The sequence below is a fragment of the Macaca thibetana genome, chromosome 15 (assembly GCF_024542745.1).
Source record: "Macaca thibetana thibetana isolate TM-01 chromosome 15, ASM2454274v1, whole genome shotgun sequence".
Lineage (NCBI taxonomy): Eukaryota > Metazoa > Chordata > Mammalia > Primates > Cercopithecidae > Macaca > Macaca thibetana.
The window spans coordinates 7,491,434-7,514,480 of record NC_065592.1 but is presented as its reverse complement, the minus strand read 5'-3'; the positions used below and the strand labels follow the sequence as shown (position 1 = coordinate 7,514,480).

General features: G+C 58.4%; 2 protein-coding genes across 3 annotated transcripts in view; one reads left to right on the top strand and one right to left on the bottom strand.

Moving 5' to 3' along the window:
- Positions 1–18,251, bottom strand: part of FIBCD1 (fibrinogen C domain containing 1) — a 38,460-nt gene extending 20,209 nt beyond the window's left edge. Inside the window, exons 1-4 of one of the 2 annotated variants that reach the window (XM_050760139.1) lie at positions 17,940–18,251; positions 7,582–8,061; positions 2,258–2,417; positions 1,762–1,898 (exon numbers count right to left, since the gene is read on the bottom strand). In XM_050760139.1, the coding sequence (XP_050616096.1) occupies positions 1,762–1,898; positions 2,258–2,417; positions 7,582–8,061; positions 17,940–18,011 (849 nt within the window). In that variant the 5' untranslated portion in view covers positions 18,012–18,251. Of the gene's footprint in view, positions 1–1,761; positions 1,899–2,257; positions 2,418–7,581; positions 8,062–15,594; positions 15,799–17,939 lie in introns of those variants that run through there. The other variant, XM_050760138.1, reaches the window with a different exon arrangement.
- AIF1L (allograft inflammatory factor 1 like) overlaps positions 1–23,047 on the top strand; it is an 803,784-nt gene that overhangs the window by 587,152 nt on the left and 193,585 nt on the right. The window lies entirely within an intron of this gene.

Genomic DNA, 23,047 nt, shown 5'->3' with positions numbered 1-23,047 from the left:
TGAAATGAAATGTGAAGCGGAGAAGCCTTTAAGAGCCAGTCCTCCTAGTCCCGCTTTCCACTGTCACTAGGTGTCCCAACCACAGCCAACTGGGGAAGGCCGGGCAGCATTCGGGGTGGCACGCAGACCTCCAGGGACAGCAGTGCAGGTTGTTCACTGCTCAAGAGCACCCAGTCAGTGGGCAGGGCTCACATCTGTTCTCCTCCAAGCCCGGCTTCCCAGTATGCACAAAGGAAGAACTATGCGTCGTTTCAATGTGCACACAATCACTCAGCGGCCAGTGCTGGCCCTGCTAATGCCCAACCCCAAGCCTGAGCCTCAGGAGGGGGTCAGAAGTCCACCAGCGGGAGAAGGGGGCCGTGAGCTCAGCTCCCGCCACCAGGGGTCTCCAGCTCTAGGATGGGGTCAGCAAACCACCACCCACAGGACACTTCCTGCCGGCTGCCTGCTTGTATACAGCAAGGAAGCTAAGAAGGGTCTGAATTTTTAAGATGGCTTTAATTTATTTTTATATTTTAGCTTTTTTTGAGATGGAGTCTTGCCCTGTCACCCAAGGCTGGAGTGCAATGGCTCAGTCTCGGCTCACCGCAACCTCCGCCTCGCGGGTTCAAGCGATTCTCCTGCCTTAGCCTCCTGAGTAGTGGGTTTACAGGCATGTGCCACCACACCTGGCTAATTTTTGTATTTTTAGTAGAGACAGGGTTTCACCATATTGGCCAGGCTGGTCTCAAACTCCTGACCTCAGATGATCCACCCACCTCAGCCTCCCAAAGTGCTGGGATTACAGTTGTGAGCCACCGTGCCCTGCCTTAACATGGTTTTTAAAAAATCAAAAGAAAAAAGTTTAAATATCCACTGAATAACATGTAAGGAAGAATATGAAAATTTTATAACATTTACATTTCAGTGTCTACAAGCATCACTGGAACGAAGCCACGCCTGCGCCTTTTGGTTTGCTCTGTGGCTGTTTTCCCTACAAAGGACAGAGGGAAGTTGTTCTACTACGGAGATCAGAGCTTCCCTCCGTCCTCTGTAGGACTGTGTGGACAGCAGGCCTCCGAGCCTCCCTATTTGGCCCTTTGCAGACAAAGCTTGCCAACCCACTTCTGGAAGGAGCTTCCCAGAGGCCCCTCTGGAGCTGCCCTGGGGTCTTCAAACCAGGGTGTCTGCCCCATTCTCCCACCACCTCGTGTGGTCCCGCCCCTGCCCTGTGACTGGCAGTTGGGACATCTCGCTCCTGTTTCCCACCCAAGCAGGAACCAGGAGGCGCAGGAATCAGACAGCTCCTGTCAGCCTGTAGCCGCGGGGGGTCTCTGCTCCCAGCAGTCACACTCCTCCTTTCTCTTCTGCACATGCGCCGTGTATTGGGTAGTTCAAAAAGTCAGGCGCCCGCACACAACAGCCCTGGAACCCACGTTAGCAACAGGTTCCTGCTGCCACGTGTCCTCCTAGGCCCAAACCCCAACTTGCCTAGAAACCCCCCACTGGAAGAGCCACGGCCGAGGATCTCAGGGAGCCCAAGGTGGCTCCTGCCTGATGTCCGCTCCAGAGTGGGTCCCCCAGGGTCAGCTCACGGAGTCCCCTGTTCCCCTCTTCTGTAGGGGTGGGGTCAGGCCAGGCCAAAGGGCACCGGGACGGGGCCAGTCCACAGGTGCACGGTGGAGGGCTGGGTGGGAGGCTGCTCAGAACGCCCAGGTTCACGTACACAGCCTCGAGGTCCCCGGTGCCTGTCCTGCTGCCCGCCCGGCCTGGGACACTCACCGTCCAGCCGCCGCCGTCCGTGCGCATGTCACAGTACACCTGGAAGCCAGCCGGGTAGTGCGTGGGGAAGACAGAGTAGATGCCATCGTCCTGCTGTCCGCTTAGGAGGACGTCCAGACAGTCTCGGGGCCGGAAGCCTGAGGCAGGCAAGGCCGTCAGGGTGGCTGCGGCCCCCAGCGCGTTCCTGCCCAGCCCCCTCGCCCACACTGTCTGTCCGTCGATAACGCATGTGGGGGTCCCATGGGGTTGAGAGAGCACCAGCCTTGGAGTCCGACCTTGGCTCTGCCACTCCCTGCTGAGGCCTGGTGAGAGAATCACCCTCTCTGGGCCTTACTTTCCTCATCTGGAGAATGGACCAAGAGGGCTTAAGTGCAGGCCACATGGAAGCAGGGTCGGGCCCTGGAAGTCTCATGGCTGGGAACCCTCACCCCAGCTTCCCCACTCCCTACAGCTGGGACCCAAGTCACCGGAGGAAAGCAGCCCCTGCCCCACTCACCAGTGGCACAGCCCCGGGGCCGGGCTCCCCGGGCAGGCGCTCTCTGAAGGTCGGCCTTGGCACGGGGCCGGCCCAGCCCCCGGTCCCTCTGTAGGGCATCCAGGACGTCGCCGACGGAGTTCACCAGGTGGGCCATGTGGCCCTGGCTCTCAGAGAGAAGCTGCGGACACAGGGGATGAGCCGAGGGAGCAGGGGCTCTGTTGGGGGTTGGGTGGAGCACATAGCAGGTCACTGGCCAGAGTGGGCCCTCTCCTGAGGCAGAGGTGGGCTCCTGGCTCAATGGTAGCCCCCGCCCTGCCCTGCCCCCTGGGTCCCTGTCCAAGGTGGTCTGAGGGGCCAGTGGGTTATGATGGAGCCTGTGCTCTGGGACCTCGAGGGCTGGGAGGGCCGGGGAGCAGGCAGGAAGGGAAGGAAGCTCCAGCAGGCACCTGCCACCCCTACTGCCCCAGGCTGTCTTCTTCAGCCATCTCTGCGTGCTCAGCCCAGGGAACGGTAAACTGGAGGAGGCCACGCCGTGCGGGGAGACAGCGCCCAGCGTTGGGCAAATCCAGCTTCAGCCCAGCGCGTCCACTTGCCAGTTATAGGACTGGAGGTGAGTGTCCTCACCACGCCTCCTCTCCCCTGGCCTGGCCGAACTGTTATGGGGACCAGTGACAACACGTGGGAGGTGCCCAGCACAGCGGCAAGGACCGGCCGGGTACTCGGCACACCAAGTTCCCACAGCACCTTCCAGGCTACCAGACATCCCCACCGCTGCCTCTTCCGATCCTGAGCAAGGCTGCTGAGGCAGGAGTGATTGATCTGGACTTGACAGAGGGGTGCCCTGAGGCTGGGGAGGCCATAGGGCTTCTGGACCAACAGGTCTTCCCCATCCCACCCCCACTCCCCATGCAAACACCACTCTGAGTTTCTGTGGCTCTCTGACGTCCATGAGCTCACTGGGTCCCCCACCACGCCGCAGAGGGAGGACTTAGGGTTGTCATCTCTTGTGACAAATGGAGAAACTGAGGCCCCGAAAGAGAGATCCCTGAGAGTGAAGGATGGCACTGGGGGCAGGGACCAGGACTCAGGCCACTTCCTCAGGGCGGGCTGGCAGGAAAGGGGCCCGGGGCTGTGTTCTCGTGTAGGAGACCAGGGTCAGGATGGGGACGGGGTGGTGGTTTGGACCCAGGTTCTGGTGTTGACTGTCTTGTGTTTTCACTCCAATCCCTCCCCCATTCACTAGCTGCGTGACCCGGGAACAGTGTCTGAATCTCTCCATGTCTCCACTGCCTTAGTAACCCAGGATAATGAGCCCTGTTTCTCTGAGTGGGGGGATTCAGGAGAGCCTGGGCTGGGGAGCTCAGCCGTTGTTCTCCATCCTTCACTCCCACCCCTCCCTCCATCACAGCCCTGGGGTTGCAGTTTGGCAAGCGCAGTGCTGTCCCCCAGCACCTCCGCCTGTGTTGGCTGCCTGAAGGGTCTGAGGTCTGTTGCCCCCACCCTGGGCTGCAGGAGGCTGCAGGACCACGTGGAGGGTGAGGGGTGGCGAGCAAGCTACAGCTGGCCAGCCAGCGAGCGTGGAGTCGGCCAGATCTTTACACACCGAACCTGTCACTTGTCAGATAATAGCCCATTCGCGGAAGGAAAATAGAAATATACAGTGCCGGCAGTTTACAAAATATGATTCTCGGCTCATCCAGAGGCAGGGGCCCTGCAAAGCTTTTAGTTTCCTTGTCAGTTTCCCCTCGGCTGAGTAGGTGATTCAGTGAGGGATGAGGTGGGAGGAGAGAGGAGCAGAGATGAGCAGGCAGAGCGTTTGGGTGTCACAGCAGCGTCCTGTAGACGAGCTCATGCCCCACAGAGGGACAGAGGGAGCACCCCCAAACCAGGGCGGGAGGGAAGACGGCAGGTGGGGGCTGCCCTGCGATGTGTGTGCGGCAAAGATCACTTGGTTAAATCACACCGGTGCTGCCCATTTATCTGAGTCAACACAGCCACAACACACTCAGAAAACTCAGGCACGGCCTCCTCCCTCTTGCTAACGGGCAGGGAAGACCTCCGTTTAAACCAGCAGATGATTAAAGTTGAAAATGTACATATAAACATGCCCTGAATTAATGGCGAAGTGGGTCTCTACTCGCCAAGCTGCACAGGCACATCAGGGGAAGGCTGGGCAGCGCTTAGAGGTAGTGGCATCAGAGCTGCTGTCCCCAGCACTGCTTAGCTGTGTGAGCGAGCTTGTACAGGCACCTGCCACTCAGAGCCTCAGTCTGCCTCTCCATAAGATGGGATAACAAGGCCGGGCGCGGTGACTCAGGTCTGTAATCCTACCACTCTGGGAGGCCAAGTCGGGTGGATCACCTAAGGTCGGGAGTTTGAGACCAGCCTGGCCAACATGATGAAACTCTGTCTCTACTAAAAATACAAAAAAAAATTAGCTGGGTATGGTGGTGCGTGCCTATAGTCCCAGCTACTCAGGAGGCAGAGGCAGGAGAATTGCTTGAACCCGGGAGACAGAGGTTGCAGTGAGCCGAGATCGAACCACTGCACTCCAGCTGGGTGACAGAGCGATACAACCATGTCTCAAAAAAATAAATAAATGAATTAAAATAAAATAAAATGGGATAACAAATGTACCAACCTCCTGGGGTTATTGGGCTGCAAAGTGCCGTCAACACAGAGCCCAGCACGTGGTGTAGACCTATCATTCCTATCAGAAAAGGGATTTTCGGCCCAACACAGTAATATCAGCACGTGGGGAGGCCAAGGTGGGTGGATTGCTTGAGGCCAGGAGTTTGAGACCAGCCTGAGCACCACAGCAAGACCTCTCTACAAAAACATTTTTTTAAAATCAAAAAAATTAGCTAGACATGGTGGTGCACACTGGTAGTGCCTGCTACTTAGAAGGCTGAGGTGGGAGGATTGCTTGAGCCCAGGAGGTGGAGATTGTAATAAGCCGTGATCGCGCCACTGCTCTCTGGCATGGGTGACAGAGTAAGACCGCCTCAGAGAAAAAAATAAAATAAATAAAATAAAATAAAATAAAATAAAAGGGAGTTTTCAATAGTAGCATGGTGGTTCCCTATAGGTTTAAATTTCAGCTCACAAACAATTTCTACTATAGTAATAAGGAGATGTTGATGGTACAGACGGTGACAGAGCCAACAAAGCCCTGTAGCCAGGCCCTCCAATATCCCCTCAGCATAGACTGTGTTATGCACCTTTCATGGGTCAGAAGAACCAGCCCAGAGAGGGGCTGCAACCTGCCCAGCATCCCACAGCTGGCACAGATGGGGCCTAGACTGGATCTAAGCTCTGTGGACTCAGACCCTCTGGGCAGAACGGCTCAGCTCAGCCATGACCAGCAGGCCTCAGGTCCTACACATGAGAACCACCCCCGTCCGGGGGGCTGCAGGGGGTTGGGGATGAGGCCCAGGAACTTGCTTTTTCCTTTTTTTGAGACAGAGTCTCGCTCGGTTGCCCAGGCTGGAGTGCAGTGGCGTGACCTTGACTCACTGCAACCTCTGCCTTCCAGGTTTGAGCGATTTTCCTGCTTCAGCCTCCTGAGTAGCTGGGATTACAGGCGCCCGCCCGGCTAATTTTTATATTTTTAGTCGAGACGGGGTTTCACCATGTTGGCCAGGCTGGTTTTCAACTCCTGACTCCAGGTAATCTGCCCGCCTCGGCTTCCCAGAGTGCTGGGATTATGGCATGAGTCACTGCACCCGGCCAGGAAGTTGCCTTGTAACAAACACCTCTGGTGATTCCAACCCAAGGTGCCTGCAGGCACAGCTTTGAGAAACCCACGTCTGATCGACTGAGGGTCTGGGAAGCTTGGAAGGGAGGAGTTAAGAGCACGGCTCGCTGCCTCTGAATGAAACATAAAGACACACTGTCTCTTGAATCATCCAGTCTGTGGGGAATGAGTCAAATCAAACATTTTTGGGGGAGTAAATATGTCAGGTGAGCCGGCGCTCCTGGGCCCAGACAGGCTGTTAGTCTTGCGGGAAGACTCTGTACCTCTGCGCAGGCTATTGGGAGGGCAGGACTCTGGGGTCCCTCCTTCTAAATTCCCCACCCCAGCTCTAAGGGCACGCCTTCATGAACTGGGCCTGAGCTGACCAGGGGCTGGGCGATTTGGAGTGAGGTAGGGGTCCCAGCTCAGCCAGAAAGTCAGGAGGTACTCCTAGCCCCCAGCCCTGCTGATGAGGCCTGGGGAAGTTGCAGCCGGGGGGCGGGCGGCAGCTGGAAGGCAGTCTAAACATCCCTCTACCCCGGGAAGGGGAAGCCACCTTCCCATCAGTCACCCAGACAGGGTGATGAGGACTGTAATTTCTCCAGCTGCCGCCTTCAGAGGCAGGGAAGGGGCCCATTGCTCATGAGCGCTGAGTGACCAAATGCCTGGTTCTCCCAGTGGCTGCTGGGAGGTGGGGCGGAAGGGGCTGGGGCGCCCAAGGGGGCAGGGGCTTGGCTCCTAGCCTCCATGGATCTGAGTCACCGGGAGGATGTGGCACAGGGCCAGGGGCTGGGCAGGGCTCCAAGGGGGCTGGATTCCAGGTCTGACCCGGCCATGGCACCCAGGAAAAAAATCACCACCCCTTTCTGGGCCACCATTTTCTGTCCTGGAAAAGGGTGGAGGCAGAAGAGATGATCCCACGTCCCTCATCCTATGAAGGAGGAACTTCTTGTGGGTGGTGCTTCCAGTGTGGTCTCAGAGCTGAAGTTGGAAAATCTTCACCCAGATCCGCCTGGAGCTGGCTGGAGCCTAGCTTGGCTGGGGGCAGGGGTGGGGAGGGTGGAGGTGGTTTGGGACAGGCTAGGGGTCTGGCTGGGTTGCCTGGACTGGTATCTCTGTCCCTGGGAAGCTGTGGGCATTGCATGGTAGTGAACTGGGAGGGTCGTGGAGAGATGGGGTGCGGCTCTCTCTGATGGGGTAGCACTGACCAGTCACGTGATCTTTAGCAAGTCACATCCCCTCTCTAAGCCTCGATTTGCTGCTGATGGGGGCGCAATGCCCTGCCTCGCCCGCATCTTGGAGCACTGGGGAAGCCCTCGAGCCCTGGATTTGACTGAGTGCCAAATGCCGTGGGGTGCTATACAATTACCCAGGGTCACCGGGAAAGAAACTGGGTTTGAATCCTGGCTCCCAGTAGCTGTGCGGCCCTGGATGAGTGACTGCACCTCCCTGAGTTTCATGGGCTTGTCTGTAGATGGGAACAGCAGTAGCCCCTTGTCTGGGGCACTTGGGGATTAAGTGAGGCTGTGGACATCAGGCGCCTGGCACGTGGCAGCACCAACCCCTTGCCTCTAGCAAGACCCCAAGACGCAGACCCCAGCCCTACCTGGATGAGGCGGCCCTGCTCGCTCTGCAGGGCGCTGAGGCCCTGGCCCAGCGTGCCATGCCCCTTCCGCAGCCCCATGCACTCCGTCTGCAGCTCTGAGGCTCGGGTCAGCAGCCGCGGCAGCTGGTCGGCCAGCGTGTCCAGCAGCTCCTGCTCCTGGTCGCCCACCAGCCGTGGCTGGGCCTGGTGCTCGGTCAGCGCCTCCAGCACCGAGGCCTGGGCGCTCTCCAGGCGTGCGAAGCTGTCGGCGAGGTCGGGGCAGCGCGGGTCGATGAGGATGCTGAGGCGGGAGCTGTCTGCCCTCTCCACAGTGACCAGGGCGCTGTTGGCACCGGCAGCCCCAGTGCTGACGACAGGCGGGGGCGCCGTGCCTGGCGTGTGGGTGTGGTTCAGGAACAGCACGGCACCGGTGACAGCCACGGCCAGCAGCACAGCCAGGGCCAGCAGCACGGTGCACAGCATGTAACCACAGCTAGGCCGCTGCAGGCCCGCCCAGGACACACAGACATAGACAGACAGACAAACAGGAGAGAGAAGGGGCCAGCATTAGAGGCATACCTGGGGTCAGAGGAGCCCCTTCTTGGGGGCTGGGCGAGGGCATGGCACAGAGAGACTGAGATGAGACAGGCACTGAGACAGTCCAAGGGGAGACAGGGAGACAGGGACACGCACAGATGCAGTGAGAGGGACACAGCGAGCGCCTCAGGGAGAAAGTGGAGAGAGACAGGGCCCCAGAGGGGAGGTGGAGACGTAGGGAGAGACAGGGAGATGCAGGGAGACACCAGGAGGCACAGGGAGACGCAGGGAGATGCAGGGAGACACAGGGAGACGCAGGGAGATGGAGATGGAGAGGATGGGAAATAGAAACTGAGGCAGAAAGACAAAAAGACACAAGCAGAATGCCAAGCCTTCCTTCTCGCCGCCCCTGCCGCCTGCCCCCCACCCCCCATGCCCTGCACGGTGACAGCCCAAGGACCCATGGTCACCTGTGTGTGCAGCCGTGTGGCCCCCGTGGAGCCCATACCACCCAGTAAGGGCTGGAGGTGGAGATCCCACCTCTGCAGCCAGACGGGTCAGGGCTCAGGCCTCCAAGCTGCATTTCCCACAGTGTGACCTTGGGCGAGGGGCCTCACCTCTCTGAGCCTCAGTTTCCTCGCCTGTAAAATAGAGCGATACAGAGACACCCACCTCTCTATACACGGGTCAGAGACAGATGTGATGCAACAGCAGCGATGCTAGAGATGGTCTCGTGCTGTCTCTGGAACGAGTGCCCTGGGGTAGTGGGCACCCATCACGGAAGGTCCCTTCCAACAGTGGCGGCCACATCCCGTGTTCTGTCCCACTGTCCTCCAGTCCCCAGGGCACATGGGGGCTCCCAGGCACCTCCTCCCCACACCCCACCCCATCCTCTCTCCTTCCTCTACCTCTTCACAGAGCAGACCTCTGGCAGGGCAAATGCCAACCTGCTGGGCCAGGTAGCCCTAAGGCCACCCTGGAGAAGAGGCCTGCTGCCTTCCAAGGAGGAGGGGCGCTGAGGCAACAAGTGGCTGTCACTCCAGAACAAGCCATATCTCAAAACCGGGGACGGGGCCGGGCGCGGTGGCTCACGCCTGTAAGGCCAACACTTGGGAGGCCGAGGCGGGCAGGTCACGAGGTCAGGAGATCGAGACCGTCCTGGCCAACAAGGTGAAACCCCATCTCTACTGAAAATACAAACATTAGCTGGGCGTGGTGGCACATGCCTGTAGTCCCAGCTACTCGGGAGGCTGAGGCACGAGAATCCCTTGAACCTGAGAGGTGGAGGTTACAGTGAGCTGAGATCGTGCCACTGAACTCCAGCCTGGAGACAGAGCTAGACTCCATCTCAAAAACAAACAAACAAACAAACAAAATGGGAACGAACGGCAGGCGCGATTAAAAAAAAAAAACAAAAAACAAAAACTGTGTTGGCCAGAAGCCAGGGCCGAGGAACAGCTTGTGGTGAATGGAGGTGCCAGAGTGTGATTGCACATGCTCTCGGAGGCCCAGATTCACTGGGCAGACTTGCTTACAGCCCCTGAGCATTACACACGAGGGAAAACTGAGGCCCAGAGAGGGCAAGGGGCTCTCCCAGAGTCACACAGCAAACAAAAGCAGAACTGGGATTAGGCCCCAAGCCTCCTGCCTTCCTCCCCAGGCCAGGCCCCTCCTATGATTGAATTTCCTCAGCTCTCAGACACATTTTCCCCACATTTTCAACTTTCTGAATTTGAGACTTGTCTTTAAATGACTTCGTATATTAAAGCGCTTGGAGCTGTGCCTGGCACGTTGTGCTCCCGCAATAAATATTAGTGGCTTTTATTATCCCATGATCAATGTGCATACAGCATCTGGAGGACATTTTTTTTCCACCCAAAGTGTTATTTCTGTGTGTCGTCAATGCTGGGATGCACCTTCTCTTTTTTTTCACGTTTTAGCATCTCCAACATGGGGGGACGTCTTACAATTGTAATGGACAGTTTGCTTGCTTTCTTAGTGATACACTGTACAGCGATAGATGCCTCTTACATCATTGTATCTTACTACCTAGAAGATGAGGCAGAGGAAAGAATCATTTTTGTAAATTCAAATTCTACAAGGACCTGCCAAATGACCTACTTGGCACCCAAAGAGGACAGGGTGGAGGGGACATGCGCCTGGACATGCAGATCCCCAGCAAAGAGATCTGCTTTGTTTTCAGGATGTGGAAGAGAGTTCCTTGGTCTGTCGCTGTTGTCATGCGGCTGCCAGGACTCAGTGCTCCATGCCTGCCCGGGCCCCTTGGGGGCTACGTCCATTCCAGGCTCCACGCATCAAGACAATTTACTCCAGCCAGACCTGAATGCACAGTTTTCCTGCACCAGCTCTGCACAAACTGCTCCCTTGGCTAGCCAGGAGCATCCGCTTCCCCTCCTCCTCTTCCACTGGCCTAATATATTCTCTTCTTTCAGGGCTCAGCTAGCTGTCACTTCCTCCAGGAAGCCTTCCTTGACTGTTTCCCCTCCACTCCCCCCAGCTTGGAAGGGCTCTTCCTCTGTGCTCCCCCCGTGAGGGTGCTTACAAGACAGATTGTTGTGGCCTTCAACTTCATTCACTCAATCATTCATTCAATCATCTATTCCACATTCACTAGATCTCCCCATGACCAGGCTCTGGGCCAATCCTGAGGAGGTATCAGGGGACCAGTCAGCTCCAGCTCCTGCTCTTGGGGAGTTCCTGTTCTATGGACTTGGATTACTGCGATTCTTTTTTTGGAGACGGAGCCTTGCTCTGTCACTCGGGCTGGAGGGCAGTGGCGCGATATCAGCTCACTGCAAACTCCACCTCCTGGGTTCATGCCATTCTCCTGCCTCAGCCTCCCGAGTAGCTGGGAATACAGGTGCCTGCCACCGCGCCCGGCTAATTTTTTGCATTTTTAGTAGAGACGGGGTTTCACCGTGTTAGCCAGGATGGTCTCGATCTCCTGACCTCGTGATCCACCGACCTCGGCCTCCCAAAGTGCTGGGATTACAGGCGTGAGCCACCGCGCCTGGCGGGATTCTTTTTTTAAGAGACAAGGACTCACTCTGTCACCCAGGCTGCAGTGCAAGGGCACAATCCTAGCTCACTGCAGCCTCAAATTCCTTGGCTCAAGCAACCTTCCCATCTCAGCCTCTTGAGTAGCTGGGACGATGCACCATCATGCCCGGCTAATTTTTTTTTTTTTTTAATTTTTGTAGCGATAGGGACTCCTTACTTTGCCCAGGCTGGCCTCAAACACCTGGGCTCAAGCAGTCCTCACACCTTGGCCTCCCAAAGTGCTGAGATTACAGGTGCGAGCCACCATGCCTGGTGCATAGACTGTGATTCTTGACTTTGTCTAACTCTTTCGGGGTGTCTTGTGAAAGCTGTGAGCACAGCTTCTGAGGATTCAGGGACTAGTGAATCCCAAGTTCAGGAAACTTGGGAGCCCCTCCACAGGTAGGGACCTGCTCAACACCTGGCACAGAGCAGCCCCAATGGCCGCTGCTGGGTGGACAGGCAGATGGACAGGAGGGAGCTGGCATGGGGCAGGGGTAAAGGCATTCCTGAGATCTACCTGACTTGGCAGGGCAGAGGCTCATGACCCTGGCTGGGCCCTGGGCCCCGAGGCAGGGCTGCCTCTGACCCGGTGCCCATCTCTGATAGCCTGGCACAGAATGGGCAAGCTTCAGGCCCTCCCCAGCCCCCAGCCACCTGCAGGTCAGCAGCTTACAGACAGGTGGGCGCTGCGCCATCACTGCCATTCCTTGGGCGTGGACCATGTTCCCATCACTGAATTCTCCAAGTAACCCCATGCAGTTGAGGCTATGGTTGAATTCACGACGCAGATTGGAAAACTGAGGCTCAGAGAACAAGACCCTCATCCAAAGTCACGTGGGGGAGGTGCACTGGAACCGCCACCTGGACCCAGGATTGGGGCACTCCGGAATTGCCTCTGTGCCAGGGCCGCTAACTGGGCTGTTCTATGATTTCCTTCCTCTGCCTAAAGTATGGCTGGGTTTGATAGACAAAGCTCTGTGTCAGCAGCTAAGTCCCTGTCATGCACGCTTTTGGAGTCCGTCGGGAGATACCTTGCCCCGAGCAGCTCAGGGCCGCATCACCAGACTGTGTAGCATTAAGGTCCGCTGGCTGGCGAGGCTGGGGCTGGCATGGCAGAGAGGTCAGCCATCTCCTTTCTGCAACTCCCACACCCCTGCCCTATCTTGCACCCTCCTCCCACTCAAGCCCCTCCCTGGTGGGAAGGCAGAGGGCACCAAAATGGGGAGGGGCTCGAGGAAGCCGCAGGGGGTCCCCTGGAGGCAGGGAACAGCAGAGCTTGGAGATGAAACAGGGCACTCAGCAGAGGAGAATTAGTCTTCAGAGATCACCTTAAAGATGAAGTACTGTTCGCTTTTATGGGCTGCCGTTTACGTGCCTTGCGAAGAAATCTGCCCGAGATAATAAGGGGGGTTCTGGGCGCTGAGCAGCCCCACTGGTGTGCCTGAGGCTGGAACTGATTCATCCGTCCTGGCGTGGCCAAGCGGGGTGCACTCCCTGGGGGCCGCGGAATGGGGAGAGCCCCCAGCTCCCAAGACAGGGCATCCCGGGCAGGTGGGCAGGAGAGAGACCAGGTCCTAAGCCGGGAGCCCCAGGTTCAAAGCCCACTTCTGCCACTGACCACTTGCATAAGCTTCCAGCTGGAGGGACTCAGCTTGGTTCCTTGAGTGACCCCCAGTGCCCACCCAGGGTTCATGGTTGCCTAAGAAGCCTTGGCCAAAAGGAGGATAAGGCTCGTGCCAGGAGGGCGGCAGGCAGCCCCCGGGGGTGCCTCAGTTATAGGGTGACCTCTGTCCAGGCTACCTTCTCTGAGGCCCCAGCCTTGGGGGTTCTGAGGAAGCGGGGTGGGGGGGAGCTGAGGAGGAAGGGATTTGATGCCAAGGCGCTCTGCTAAGCTGGCACACCTCCCTTCCTCCTCACCTCCTAAGGGAGCTGGCTGGCAGGAGTCCCCGGGGGAGACTGGGACCACACTCCACAGATGAAAGTAAGAAGAAGAACGTCTCCCTCCAGGGGAGACCAGGCCAGGTTAGACCCAGCTAAGCGCCCCTCCTGCCACCCACCCCCATCTCCTAAGAGCACCCAGCCCAAGGCAGGCAGCTGTTGTGCATGACAAAAACACATCCTGGGGCTTTGCACTGGGAGATGGAAAGTTGGAGGTGGCGGGGTCCTGTGCGCTCTGGATCCAGTAGAGGCTTGCACAGAGCCTGGGCGGGGGCTTATGGGCTCCGTGGGTTGACAGGACTGGGCCTTGCCTCAGGCCAGAGCCTTGGGGAAATTCCTCCTGTCCCCCAGGAGCCGACTCCGCGCCCGGCTGGCACATGGCTGGGCACACGACTTCCAGTAAAGGCTGAACTCTGAGCCCCTGGCCCTGGCAGAGGGAGGGTCCCGGAGACACCCCTGGGGGTGAAGGGCTGGTAGTTCTGCTCACCAATCTGGGGTCCCAAAGACTTAGGAAGGGGGTCTGCAGGCTTGTTCTGTGAGATCTGAGCGGGAACCACCATCCCGCTGGTGGCCCTTCAGAAGAACCCTGCCAGGGCCATCTGGAGCCTCAGGCCACAGGGAGGGGCACAGGAGGGGCTGAAGGTGTCCAAGGGGATAAGAGCACCCCACAGAGCTCCCAGCCTCTGCCCCTCCTGGAGGATCCAAGCCCTCCAGCTGTCTCACTCCCTGGGAGCATTTGCTCTGAACCATGGATAGGGGTTCTCCAGATGTTTCCTATAAGGGTCTTGCCTGCCATCCCCCCAGCATACAGCTCTGGCCTCCCAGAGGGCCCACCGGGGCCTCAAGCCCACTGAGGCCCAAACCAGCATCTCTCCACCCCAAACCTGAGCCCTCCTATTTCTCACTCAGGGATGGCACCAACCCCACCTGCTGCCCCCACAAAGCTGGCACCTCCCCAGGCCTCCCTCCCTCACTCAACATCTGGCCAGTCACCTGCTCCTGTCCATTCTGCCTCCTCAGCCACACCACACCTCGGCTAAACAGTGAGCTCAGAAGGAGGGGCTCGGGAAACCCCAAGCCTATCACAGTGACCTCAACCCAAACCCCAAGGGACAAGAAGAGGCATAAATCTTTCTAGCACCCATGATGGTTTGTAATCGCCTCTGACCTGTGAGCTTGTGCCCCCCAAGAGACTCTAAGTTCCCTGAGGCACAGACCATATCCACCAGACTATACCTCCTAGCATGAGGTGGGACCTCCCTCAATAGTCACTGAGTAAATTTAATGCAGTAGGGATTTAGGTTAGACATCAGGAAGAACTTCCCCAAGAGATTTTCTTTCTTTCTTTCTGAAATGTTCTTACAAATTTTGAAAGCATCAAGCGATCTTGCCTGGGGTGGGTTGGAAGTTGACCTCCCTGTAGGGTGGCTTGGGAAAAACAAGCCCCTCTGACCAGCGGAGATGGTTGCAGGGTGACTTCCTGCCCCGCGCTCCAAGACCAGAAGAATCATTGCTATTTCTAGAGCCTTTCATCTGACAACCTCCAAACTCCTGGCAAATATCGTTTCACTCTGCCCCAAGGGTGTGAGAGGCTCTTCATTCTGCAGGGAGAGGGAGGGCGCGCTAACAAAGTCCAATCTGCAGGGAGAGGGAGGGCGCGCTAACAAAGTCCAATCTGCAGGGAGAGGGAGGGCGCGCTAACAAAGTCCAATCTGCAGGGAGAGGGAGGATGCGCTAACAAAGTCCGAGTTGGCAACTCATCCAAGGTCGCCCAGCAAAGAGGAGCTGAGGCTGGATAGGGCTGGGATAGAGGGGGCCCACAGTGTCCCCAGAAATGGCTACATTTAGACAATGATCCTTTAGGACTTCTGGACCTGGGCTATACCCACTCACAGCAGGTGCTTTTGGTGCCCTGGGAACCACACAGCCTGGACACTGGAGCCCCAACTTGGGCTGAGTGGGCTGAACCAAGAAAGGGCGGCCAGCCTCTCTTCCCTCCATCCTCCCACAGAGGCTCTTGTCTGCTGTCCAAGAAGACCCAGGTTCGAGTCCCCGCTCCAGCTCTTAGTCTCAGTTTCCTCATCTATCAAATGGCTTCATCATCCCTGCCACCAAGCTCCTAGGGTGCCTGTGACTAAGAAATGAGAGGTGTGGCCTGTGACCTACTGGTGCTTGGAGTGCAGCATCGGCATTATGCTCCCAGAGGAAAATCCCCCATTAAAGAATCTCGGCCAGGCCCCTCTGGTAGGAGCCAGATGTTCAGACGGCGTTTCCTGGTGGGCAGAGAGGAGACCGGGACACAGCCAGCCTGTGGAGGGGACAGGCTGCTGTGAGAGGCATCCTCCTCATAAGCATACAGTGCTTTACAGTTTGCAAAACACACCAGTATTTCACGTGGCCCTCATAACAGCCCTTGTGAAATGAGGAGGAAGTGAAGATTGCTGTTCCCACTTTACAGATGGTGAAGCCCAGGCCCAGAGAGGGGGAGTAACTTACCCAGAGCCACACAGCATGTCAGCGGGTGAGATGAACCTGGCCGCAAAGGAGGAGAGAAGGCTGGCCCAAGGGAGGGCAGGCCCAAGGGAACCAGGGCAGCCAGCGCTCTCTCTTTCTTCTGACAGTGGCCACAGGAAGGGCCTTGCCTCTTGTCTGAAGCTTCAAACAAGCCCAGAGCCGGCACAGGGAACAGGCTGTCTACATGCTGGGTCACCAAAGGGGTGGGGAGGGGAGGCGGGGGTGCTTGCTATTGGCCCAGGCTCCAGGAGCCACAGCCTTCAAGCTGTCTCCAGTGCCAAGGGGCAGACAGCTGGGCTGTGTGGCCTGGTGGCAGCTGAAAGCTGTGTCCTCAGGGAGCAACAGAGGAAGGCAAGGCCCGGTCCAGAGGCCTTGAAGCCACATTTCAAACATTCCCCAGAAGGCACCTCCCCTTGAGACAGACCAGTGCCTGCTGGCTGTCTCCTGAGGCTCTTCCTGGCCGAAGCTTCGTGCAGTTCGATTCAGCAAACATCCTCAATGCCTGACCTGAGCTGCCTGGAAAGAATGGAGCCTGGGCCCGGGCAGAGAACAAGAGATGGGCTCCAGAGGAGGGTGTGTGCAAAGGGATCTCCTGATGCAGGAGGGGCCCAGGACAAGGCAGCTGAGTGGCACAAGCTACAACACGACTAGAACTTAGAGATACAGCCACAGGGCATCAGGGAAGGCTTCCTGGAGGAGGTGGCAGCATTTGAGTTAGGTTTTGAGTATATGTAGGGTGTTGCTGACTGAAGGGGTGTGTGTGTGTATGTGTGTGTGTGTGTGTGTGTGTGTAAGCCTGGGGAAGCAAACAAGATGACACAGAAAAGATCTGGAAATGGGGCGGCGTGGTGTGGGGCCCAGGGTTGGCAAATAACAAACAGTCACTGCCTGTAAGGGACCAATGGGAAGGCACAGTGCGCCAGGCTAGGAATGGCCTTGGAGGACAGGTCTAGAAGTTAAGACAGTTCTTGCTAAGGGGGAGAAGTCAGATCTCAGCAGAAGGGAACTTGTTATTTGAAGGGGGGCTTAGGTGCAGATCTAACCTTTAGAGGGCCCGGCCGCCCACGAGAAGCAGTGGGATAGGTGTGTGGTTAGACCAGGGTTTGAATCTCCACTCTCTTGCCAACGTGCCGTGTGACTTGGGCATGTTCCCAACCTCTCTGATCCCTGGTCTGTGATGTGGGGACGCACTGGCCCCCAGCCTGCTTGGAGAAGTGAAGTAATGCTGATGAATGGGAAGGGGCTTTGCAAACCGTAGAGGGCTGGGCCCTTGTGCCACAGCAGTGTCACACCAGGAAGAATGAGCAGGTTGCAGCTCCTGAGGGGAAGGGACCACCAAGGGCTGCCCGTGCCACCCCCTCCTGCAGCTGCAAGCACGAACTGTTCCTTCCCCAATGACATCTGTCTGGGAGAAATTTAAAATTTAAAATGGGCAGCCCTACTCTTTCCTCTCCTTGGTGAGCGAGCTGCCTCCTCATTTCGCCTGCCTGCCCCAGTCCCTTGGCAGCCCAGCCCCGGGCAGCCCTGGGGCTCCCCTCCGCCTCGGCTTCCGGACTCCAGCCTCCTTGCTGGCCAGCCCGGGTGCTCTGCCCTCACCCGCTTCCACCGCACAGCCCTGGGCACCCTCCAAGCCCCACCTCCACTGCCCCCGAAGAGGCAGCAGGAAGGGAGGAATGAACCAGCCCTGGAGCACACAGACAAGGGTTCAAATCCCAGCAGAGCTTCGTGGCCTCAGGCAGGAGTCAACCGTCTCGGAGCCCTGCTTTCCTCGTCTTAAAGTCAGAAAATCAAAACACCCAGCGTTCCTGCAGGAGATGAATCTTTATTGATCCCCTACTGTATGCAGGGCCCTGGCTAAAGAGGGAAGGATGCAGAGGAGATTCAGGGGGTCAGGTTCGGGACCAGGTGCCTGACAGAGGGTGGCGCCCAGAGTGGAGATTTTGTGGGTGGCTAAGATGCCCATTGGAGAGGCGAGGAAACGGAGACTCAGCAAGGGGACTGATTTGTCTGTGGACACACAGCGAACTGTAAGTCCCCGACTCCCTCTGCACCCCCGTGCACCAGGGGGTCGCTGGGGGTGCGGGGACAGAGGGTACCCGGCCGGAAGCGCGCGTGGTTCCTGCAGGGGTGCCGCCCCCATCGAACCTCGAGTTCAAGCCTCGGCTAGGGGAGGAGGAGAGGAGGGTCCCCATCCCGACCCGTGCCTCCGGAGCCTCGAAGGGGTGCGCTCCAAACTCCAGCCCCCGCACTGGGTGCCCGCCCCGCCGGCCCGAGCAGCCACCTCCTGGCCAGCCGCCCAGGCCCAGTGTCCCAGCGCCCGCGCGTACCTGCGGCTTGTCGCGCGGCCGGTCCTCAAGTTGGGCAGCGCCGCCCATGGTCTTCCACCGGTCGTTGACCATCTTCCGGTAAGACTGGCGGGGGCGCCGGGCGCGACGCGCCGCTGCGGAGCGCAAAGGCAGCGGGGTGGGCGCGGGCGCGGGCGCGGGGCGCGCTCTGTCCACCGGGTCCCCGCCTCTGTGCCCCGCGCCGGGGCGGCCCGGGAGCGGGCAAGCGTGTGCGGATGAGCGCGCCGCTGTGTGCGGGCGGGAGCGGGAGCGGGAGCGCGAGAGCCGCCCGCCCAACGCCCGCCGCTCGCGCTGCGCGCCGTCCCCGCTCACGGCTCCCGCGCCTCCCTGGCGCGCTCCTCTCCCTCCTCCCTCGTCCCTCCTCCCTCCTTCTCAATCTCCGCGTCTTTTCTGGTCTCGGACTCTCTTTGCTTTATATTGCTCCCCTTGGCCTCCCCCGACACACACACACGCGCGCGCTCACACCCGCGGACTTGGATAGTGAACTCCGCCTCCGAAAAGGCCAAGAGAAAGGAGGCCGAACTGGCCCCCAGACACCGCGGCCGGCCGAAGGGCAGCAAACAGCCGCGGGCGGCCCTGCTCCTGCTGGCTCCCAGAGGGGCCTGACAGCCCCCCGGCGGCGTCTCTGCTCAAACTTCCTCCCGGGCCGGACTCGCACAACTCACCGTGCGCGGGGCGGGCCCCAAGGGCGCCCCTGCCGGCCGGTTCGGCGTCTCGGGGGAGTGGCGCGGCGCTCCTCCTGGCTCCCTCCTGGCTCAAGGAGCAGAGCTCGCCCCAAGACCCTGGCTGCACCTGGGGCAGGTTCGGTGGAGGTGCGCCCTTGCGGGCCCCCGAGGTCTCGGTCCAGGTTCTGGGGCAAGTGCACCCAGCTGTGGGGTCTCCAGTCCCCGGGGAACTCCCTGCTCCCGACCCCGACGCGTGAGCCTGGTCCTGGGGGCGTCCCAGTCCGCTTCCGCAGACGCGTGCCCTCGCGCCGGCGGTCGGAGAGCCCACCCGACGCCCCCTGGCCCGCGCGGCCCGTGCGGCCCGTGGGCGAAATGGGGGTCCCCGCCACTGCTACAGTCGACTGCTCTGTGGTCGCGAGTACCAGCCGCTCCGCGCTTGGCCCGCGCTCCCGGCGGATCCCGCGCTCCCCGGCGCGCCCCGCGCGGTCCCAGCCACTGCCTTCTCCTCCGCCGGGAGGGGATTTGTGCCGGGAGGGGGCTTCTTAGTTGCCCCTTCCCACCAGCAGCACTTTTAAAAGCATTTAATCCGCCCGGAGCGGCTTTCGGAGGTAATTGACAAAGTCCTTAATCTGCGCGGCGAAGGAGCTGCTATTGTGGCTTCCGACCGGGAGGCGCCCACACTGCCCGACGCCGCGCTCCCCTCCCGCCGAGCCCGCCGGCCGCCCCTCCTCCGCCCCTTTCTGCGGCCCCATATTTTTCTGCTCCCCCAGCTCCAGACAGACACCCCCGTTCCCCGCCCCCGCTTCTCCCCAAAGCTGTTTTCCGGCTCCCGGGGCGCCTTGGCCGCCGCGCTGTTCCCTGGCACCGTCTCCGTCTCTCCCCCACTGGCTGCCAGTCTGTCGCCCCATCTTCGTCCCTCTCCCGATCCCTCTACGCGTCCGGCACCGGCAGGGCAGACTGGCTGCGGGTGGGGGCCGCGTCCAGCCTGGGCTGGGGCACTCCCTGGGCCCCGTGCCATCCGAGGAGGCTGTCACCCGCCAGGCGCTGGATTCACAAGCCACCAGCTGTTTGTCCCCAGCCACCTTTTCCTTCCAGGACGACCGCTGGCCTCACCTGCGGCCGGATCCCGGCTTCCCGGACTGAGGCGGCCCGGGAGTTGGAGAGGATCCCACAGCAATGGCTGGGAGTTAGGAGACCCAGGTTCCAATTCTGGCCTCTGGCTCTTTCTCGCCCCTGGGCCTTTCCTATGAATTAAGAGGGTCAGCAGGTGACTGATTAACAGGGCTTAATTAACAGGGCCCTCAGACTTGGGAAGAAGGTTGTGGTAGAGGGCACAGGGCCCTGGCTGTGTGGCTGAGGGCAAGCAACATACCTCTCCTAGCCTCAGTTTCCCCTTGTAAGCCAAAGGGTTAACTGCACACGCTTCGGAAGGGCTCTGCCACAGTGCATCACAGCACCTGAGCAGAGCAAGGCTCAGGTGTTCCTGCTGTGACCTTGGGCAGATTCCACGTCATCCCCAAGCCTCGGTTTCCTCGTAAACGAGGACTTGCCTATTGGTGGGGAGTGGCGAGGTTTGCAGACACCTGTGCAGTTACAGGCACAAAGCAGGCAGGTGGCAGAAACGCAAGGCTCTGACTCCACAGTCTGGGGAGAGGATGTAAACTTCAGACGCATTTGTGCACAGATAAAAGATCACCCTGGGGGTGGAGCGGGGGTGGGGGGCTGAACTGAGAACCCAAGGGAGGGGTGCTAAGAGCCAACGGAGGAGGTCTTGGGGGTGTGCTCCGAGCAGTCAGGGAAGCATCCTGGGATGGAGGGGTGTGAGCCTACCCCCAAGGCCCATGAAGGCAGCATCCAGGCGTCTGGGTACTGAGGGAAAGGCATTTCCAATGGCGGGGCCACAGAAGGGAAGGCGGAGCTCGGGGAGTGACCCGGGGGTACCTGGGCAGGTGCAAACCGGAGGACGGAGGACGGAGGACGGGAGGACGCTCTGGAGGATCTCCTTCCAGGCCTGCAGAAGCGCTGTTGGACAGGTGAGCGGGGCCACCTAGCGGCTCCTCCTGGGAGTGTTGGAGGAGGTTGGAGGTTGAATCATCTCACCTGCTCAGCCACAAGTTCCTCAACTTTCCAGCCTGCGGATGTGCCTTACATGTGTGTCTTTGGGAGCGGGTCTCACTCTGTCACCCCCTCTGTGCTGACACCTCTGCTTAACACCCCAGGAGAAGGGTCAGCCGTGATGCAAGACTGTCATGAGCCTGCAGGCATCTGCTCAGCGCTTTACAGGCTGCACTCAGCGGACATACTTAGGGCATCGTTCTGGGAGAAGGGAGGGCCACCCCCATTCCCTGGAGCCTCCGAATTGGTGGAGAGGAATAAAGTGGAAGTGGATCCCAGAAGTCTGTGCTGAGCCACAGCCAAGATCTGTGCGAGAGAAAGGGCAGCCGACCCCACAGAGCAGACAGGCCCTCCACCCTCAAATTTCCCTTTGACAAGGCTGATGGCCACAGAGCCCTGGGGGCGAGCTTGGCTGTGCTCAGCAGATGGGACAGGACAGAATCAGGGCTTTCCAGCCGGCCCAAGACTGAGCATTCCTTGTCAGGGACGAGCCAGCACCTCAGGGTGCTGGAACTCAGGACCGGGAGGCTGCATGGGGTTAGACTTGAGGTTGTCTGGTACACTTGTTCACTCTCTGCGCATCCGCTCACCTTCCTCTCTCTGCCTCACCAATTCTGCCTGTTCCTATGTTGCCTTTCCAAGGTCACCTGGATGTGACGGCCCCACCAATGGGCAACTCCTATCTAGGACTGAACTAGGTATATCAATCATAGGTGGCAGATGGCCAGAGACAGCTGTCCTTGGTCGGGTACCAACCAATCAGACCTTGGTCAGGTTCAATATGGGGGCACGGCTGTTGGGGGCCTAATGCAGGACCCCTCCCTTAGCAGGGAGTGGGTGCAGGGCAGGCAGTAAGGCGACATGGGAGGGGTGGAAACAAGAGCCCAAGGGGAGATAAGGAACAGCAGCCAGGGAAACAGGGGGACAACATTCAGGGTGCCAGCCGTGACCAACAGCCCCCTGTTGGCAGCACCCTTATGCTCAGCCCTGTGCTGGGCACCTTATATCCTCCCAACCTCCCTAAGTGGGCACTGTTGTCCCCATTTTGTGGGTAAGGAAACTGATTCAGAAAGGTAAATTACATGACATGGGTAATTGTGTAATTAACAAGATGATACGATCAATATGGGGCCAGGCATAGTGGCTCACACCTGTAATTCCAGCACTTTGGGAGAGCAAGGTCAGTAGATCACCTGAGATCAGGAGTTCGAGACCAGCTTGGCCAACATGGTGATACCCCATCTCTACTAAAAATACAAAATTAGCCAGGCATGGTGGTGCACTCCTGTAATCCCAGCTACTCCAGAGACTGAGGCAGGAGAATTGCTTAGAACCTGTGAGGCGGAGGCTGCAGTGAGCCGAGATTGTGCCACTGCACTCCAGCCTTGGTGACAGAGCAAGACTGTATCAAAAAAAAAAAAAAAATCAATATGGAATTACCATTTGCCAAACATTTTCCATGTGCTGGATACATCAATACCATTAGCAATACCATCTTATTTCAAGCAATCCTCACCCAAGACCTGTAAGTGTTATTAATAGCCTCATTTTCTAGATGAGGCAATAGAAGCTCAGAGAGGTTAAGTAACTCGATCAAGACCACACAGCCATTAGTGGGGCAGATTTTTTTTTTTTTTTTTTTTTTTTGAGACAGAGTCTCTATCGGTTGCCAGGTTGGAGTGCAGTAGTGAGATCTCGGCTTGTTGGCTCACTGCAACCTCCTGGGTTCAAGCGATTCTCCTGCCTCAGCCTCCCTAGTAGCTAGGACTACATGCGCACACCACTACGCCCAGCTAATTTTTGTAGTTTTAGTAGAGACAGGGTTTTACCATGTTTGCCAGGATGGTCTCGATCTCTTGACCTCCTGATTTGCCCACCTCGACCTCCTAAAGTGCTGGGATTACGGGCGTGAGCCACTGAGGCTGGCCAGTGGGGCAGAATTTGAACCCTAGTCTGTGCACTTCCAGAGACCATCTCTCTTTCTTCAGTACCTCGGTGCCTCTTGGTCTGCCAGAGCTGGGCCTGAGTTACCCGGTGAGCGCGCTGAGCCAGCATTCAGCAGGGCTTAGCGGACGTGGGCAGAATAGCCAATGTGCTTGTCTCTCTGGGCCTGGGGGACTGACTGGCCAGAAGGTCGGGACCTCTGGTCCCCATCCGCTCAGCCTCTGCCCCGCACTGCCAAGGGCACTCAGCTCTCACCATAAAGCTGTTTCAACTTAACTCTGACAGTCACATTTATCATTAAAAATAAATGTATCTTGGCTTCCTGTGGCGTGGAAATCTACTGTGCAGTGATTCAATGGGCTTGTC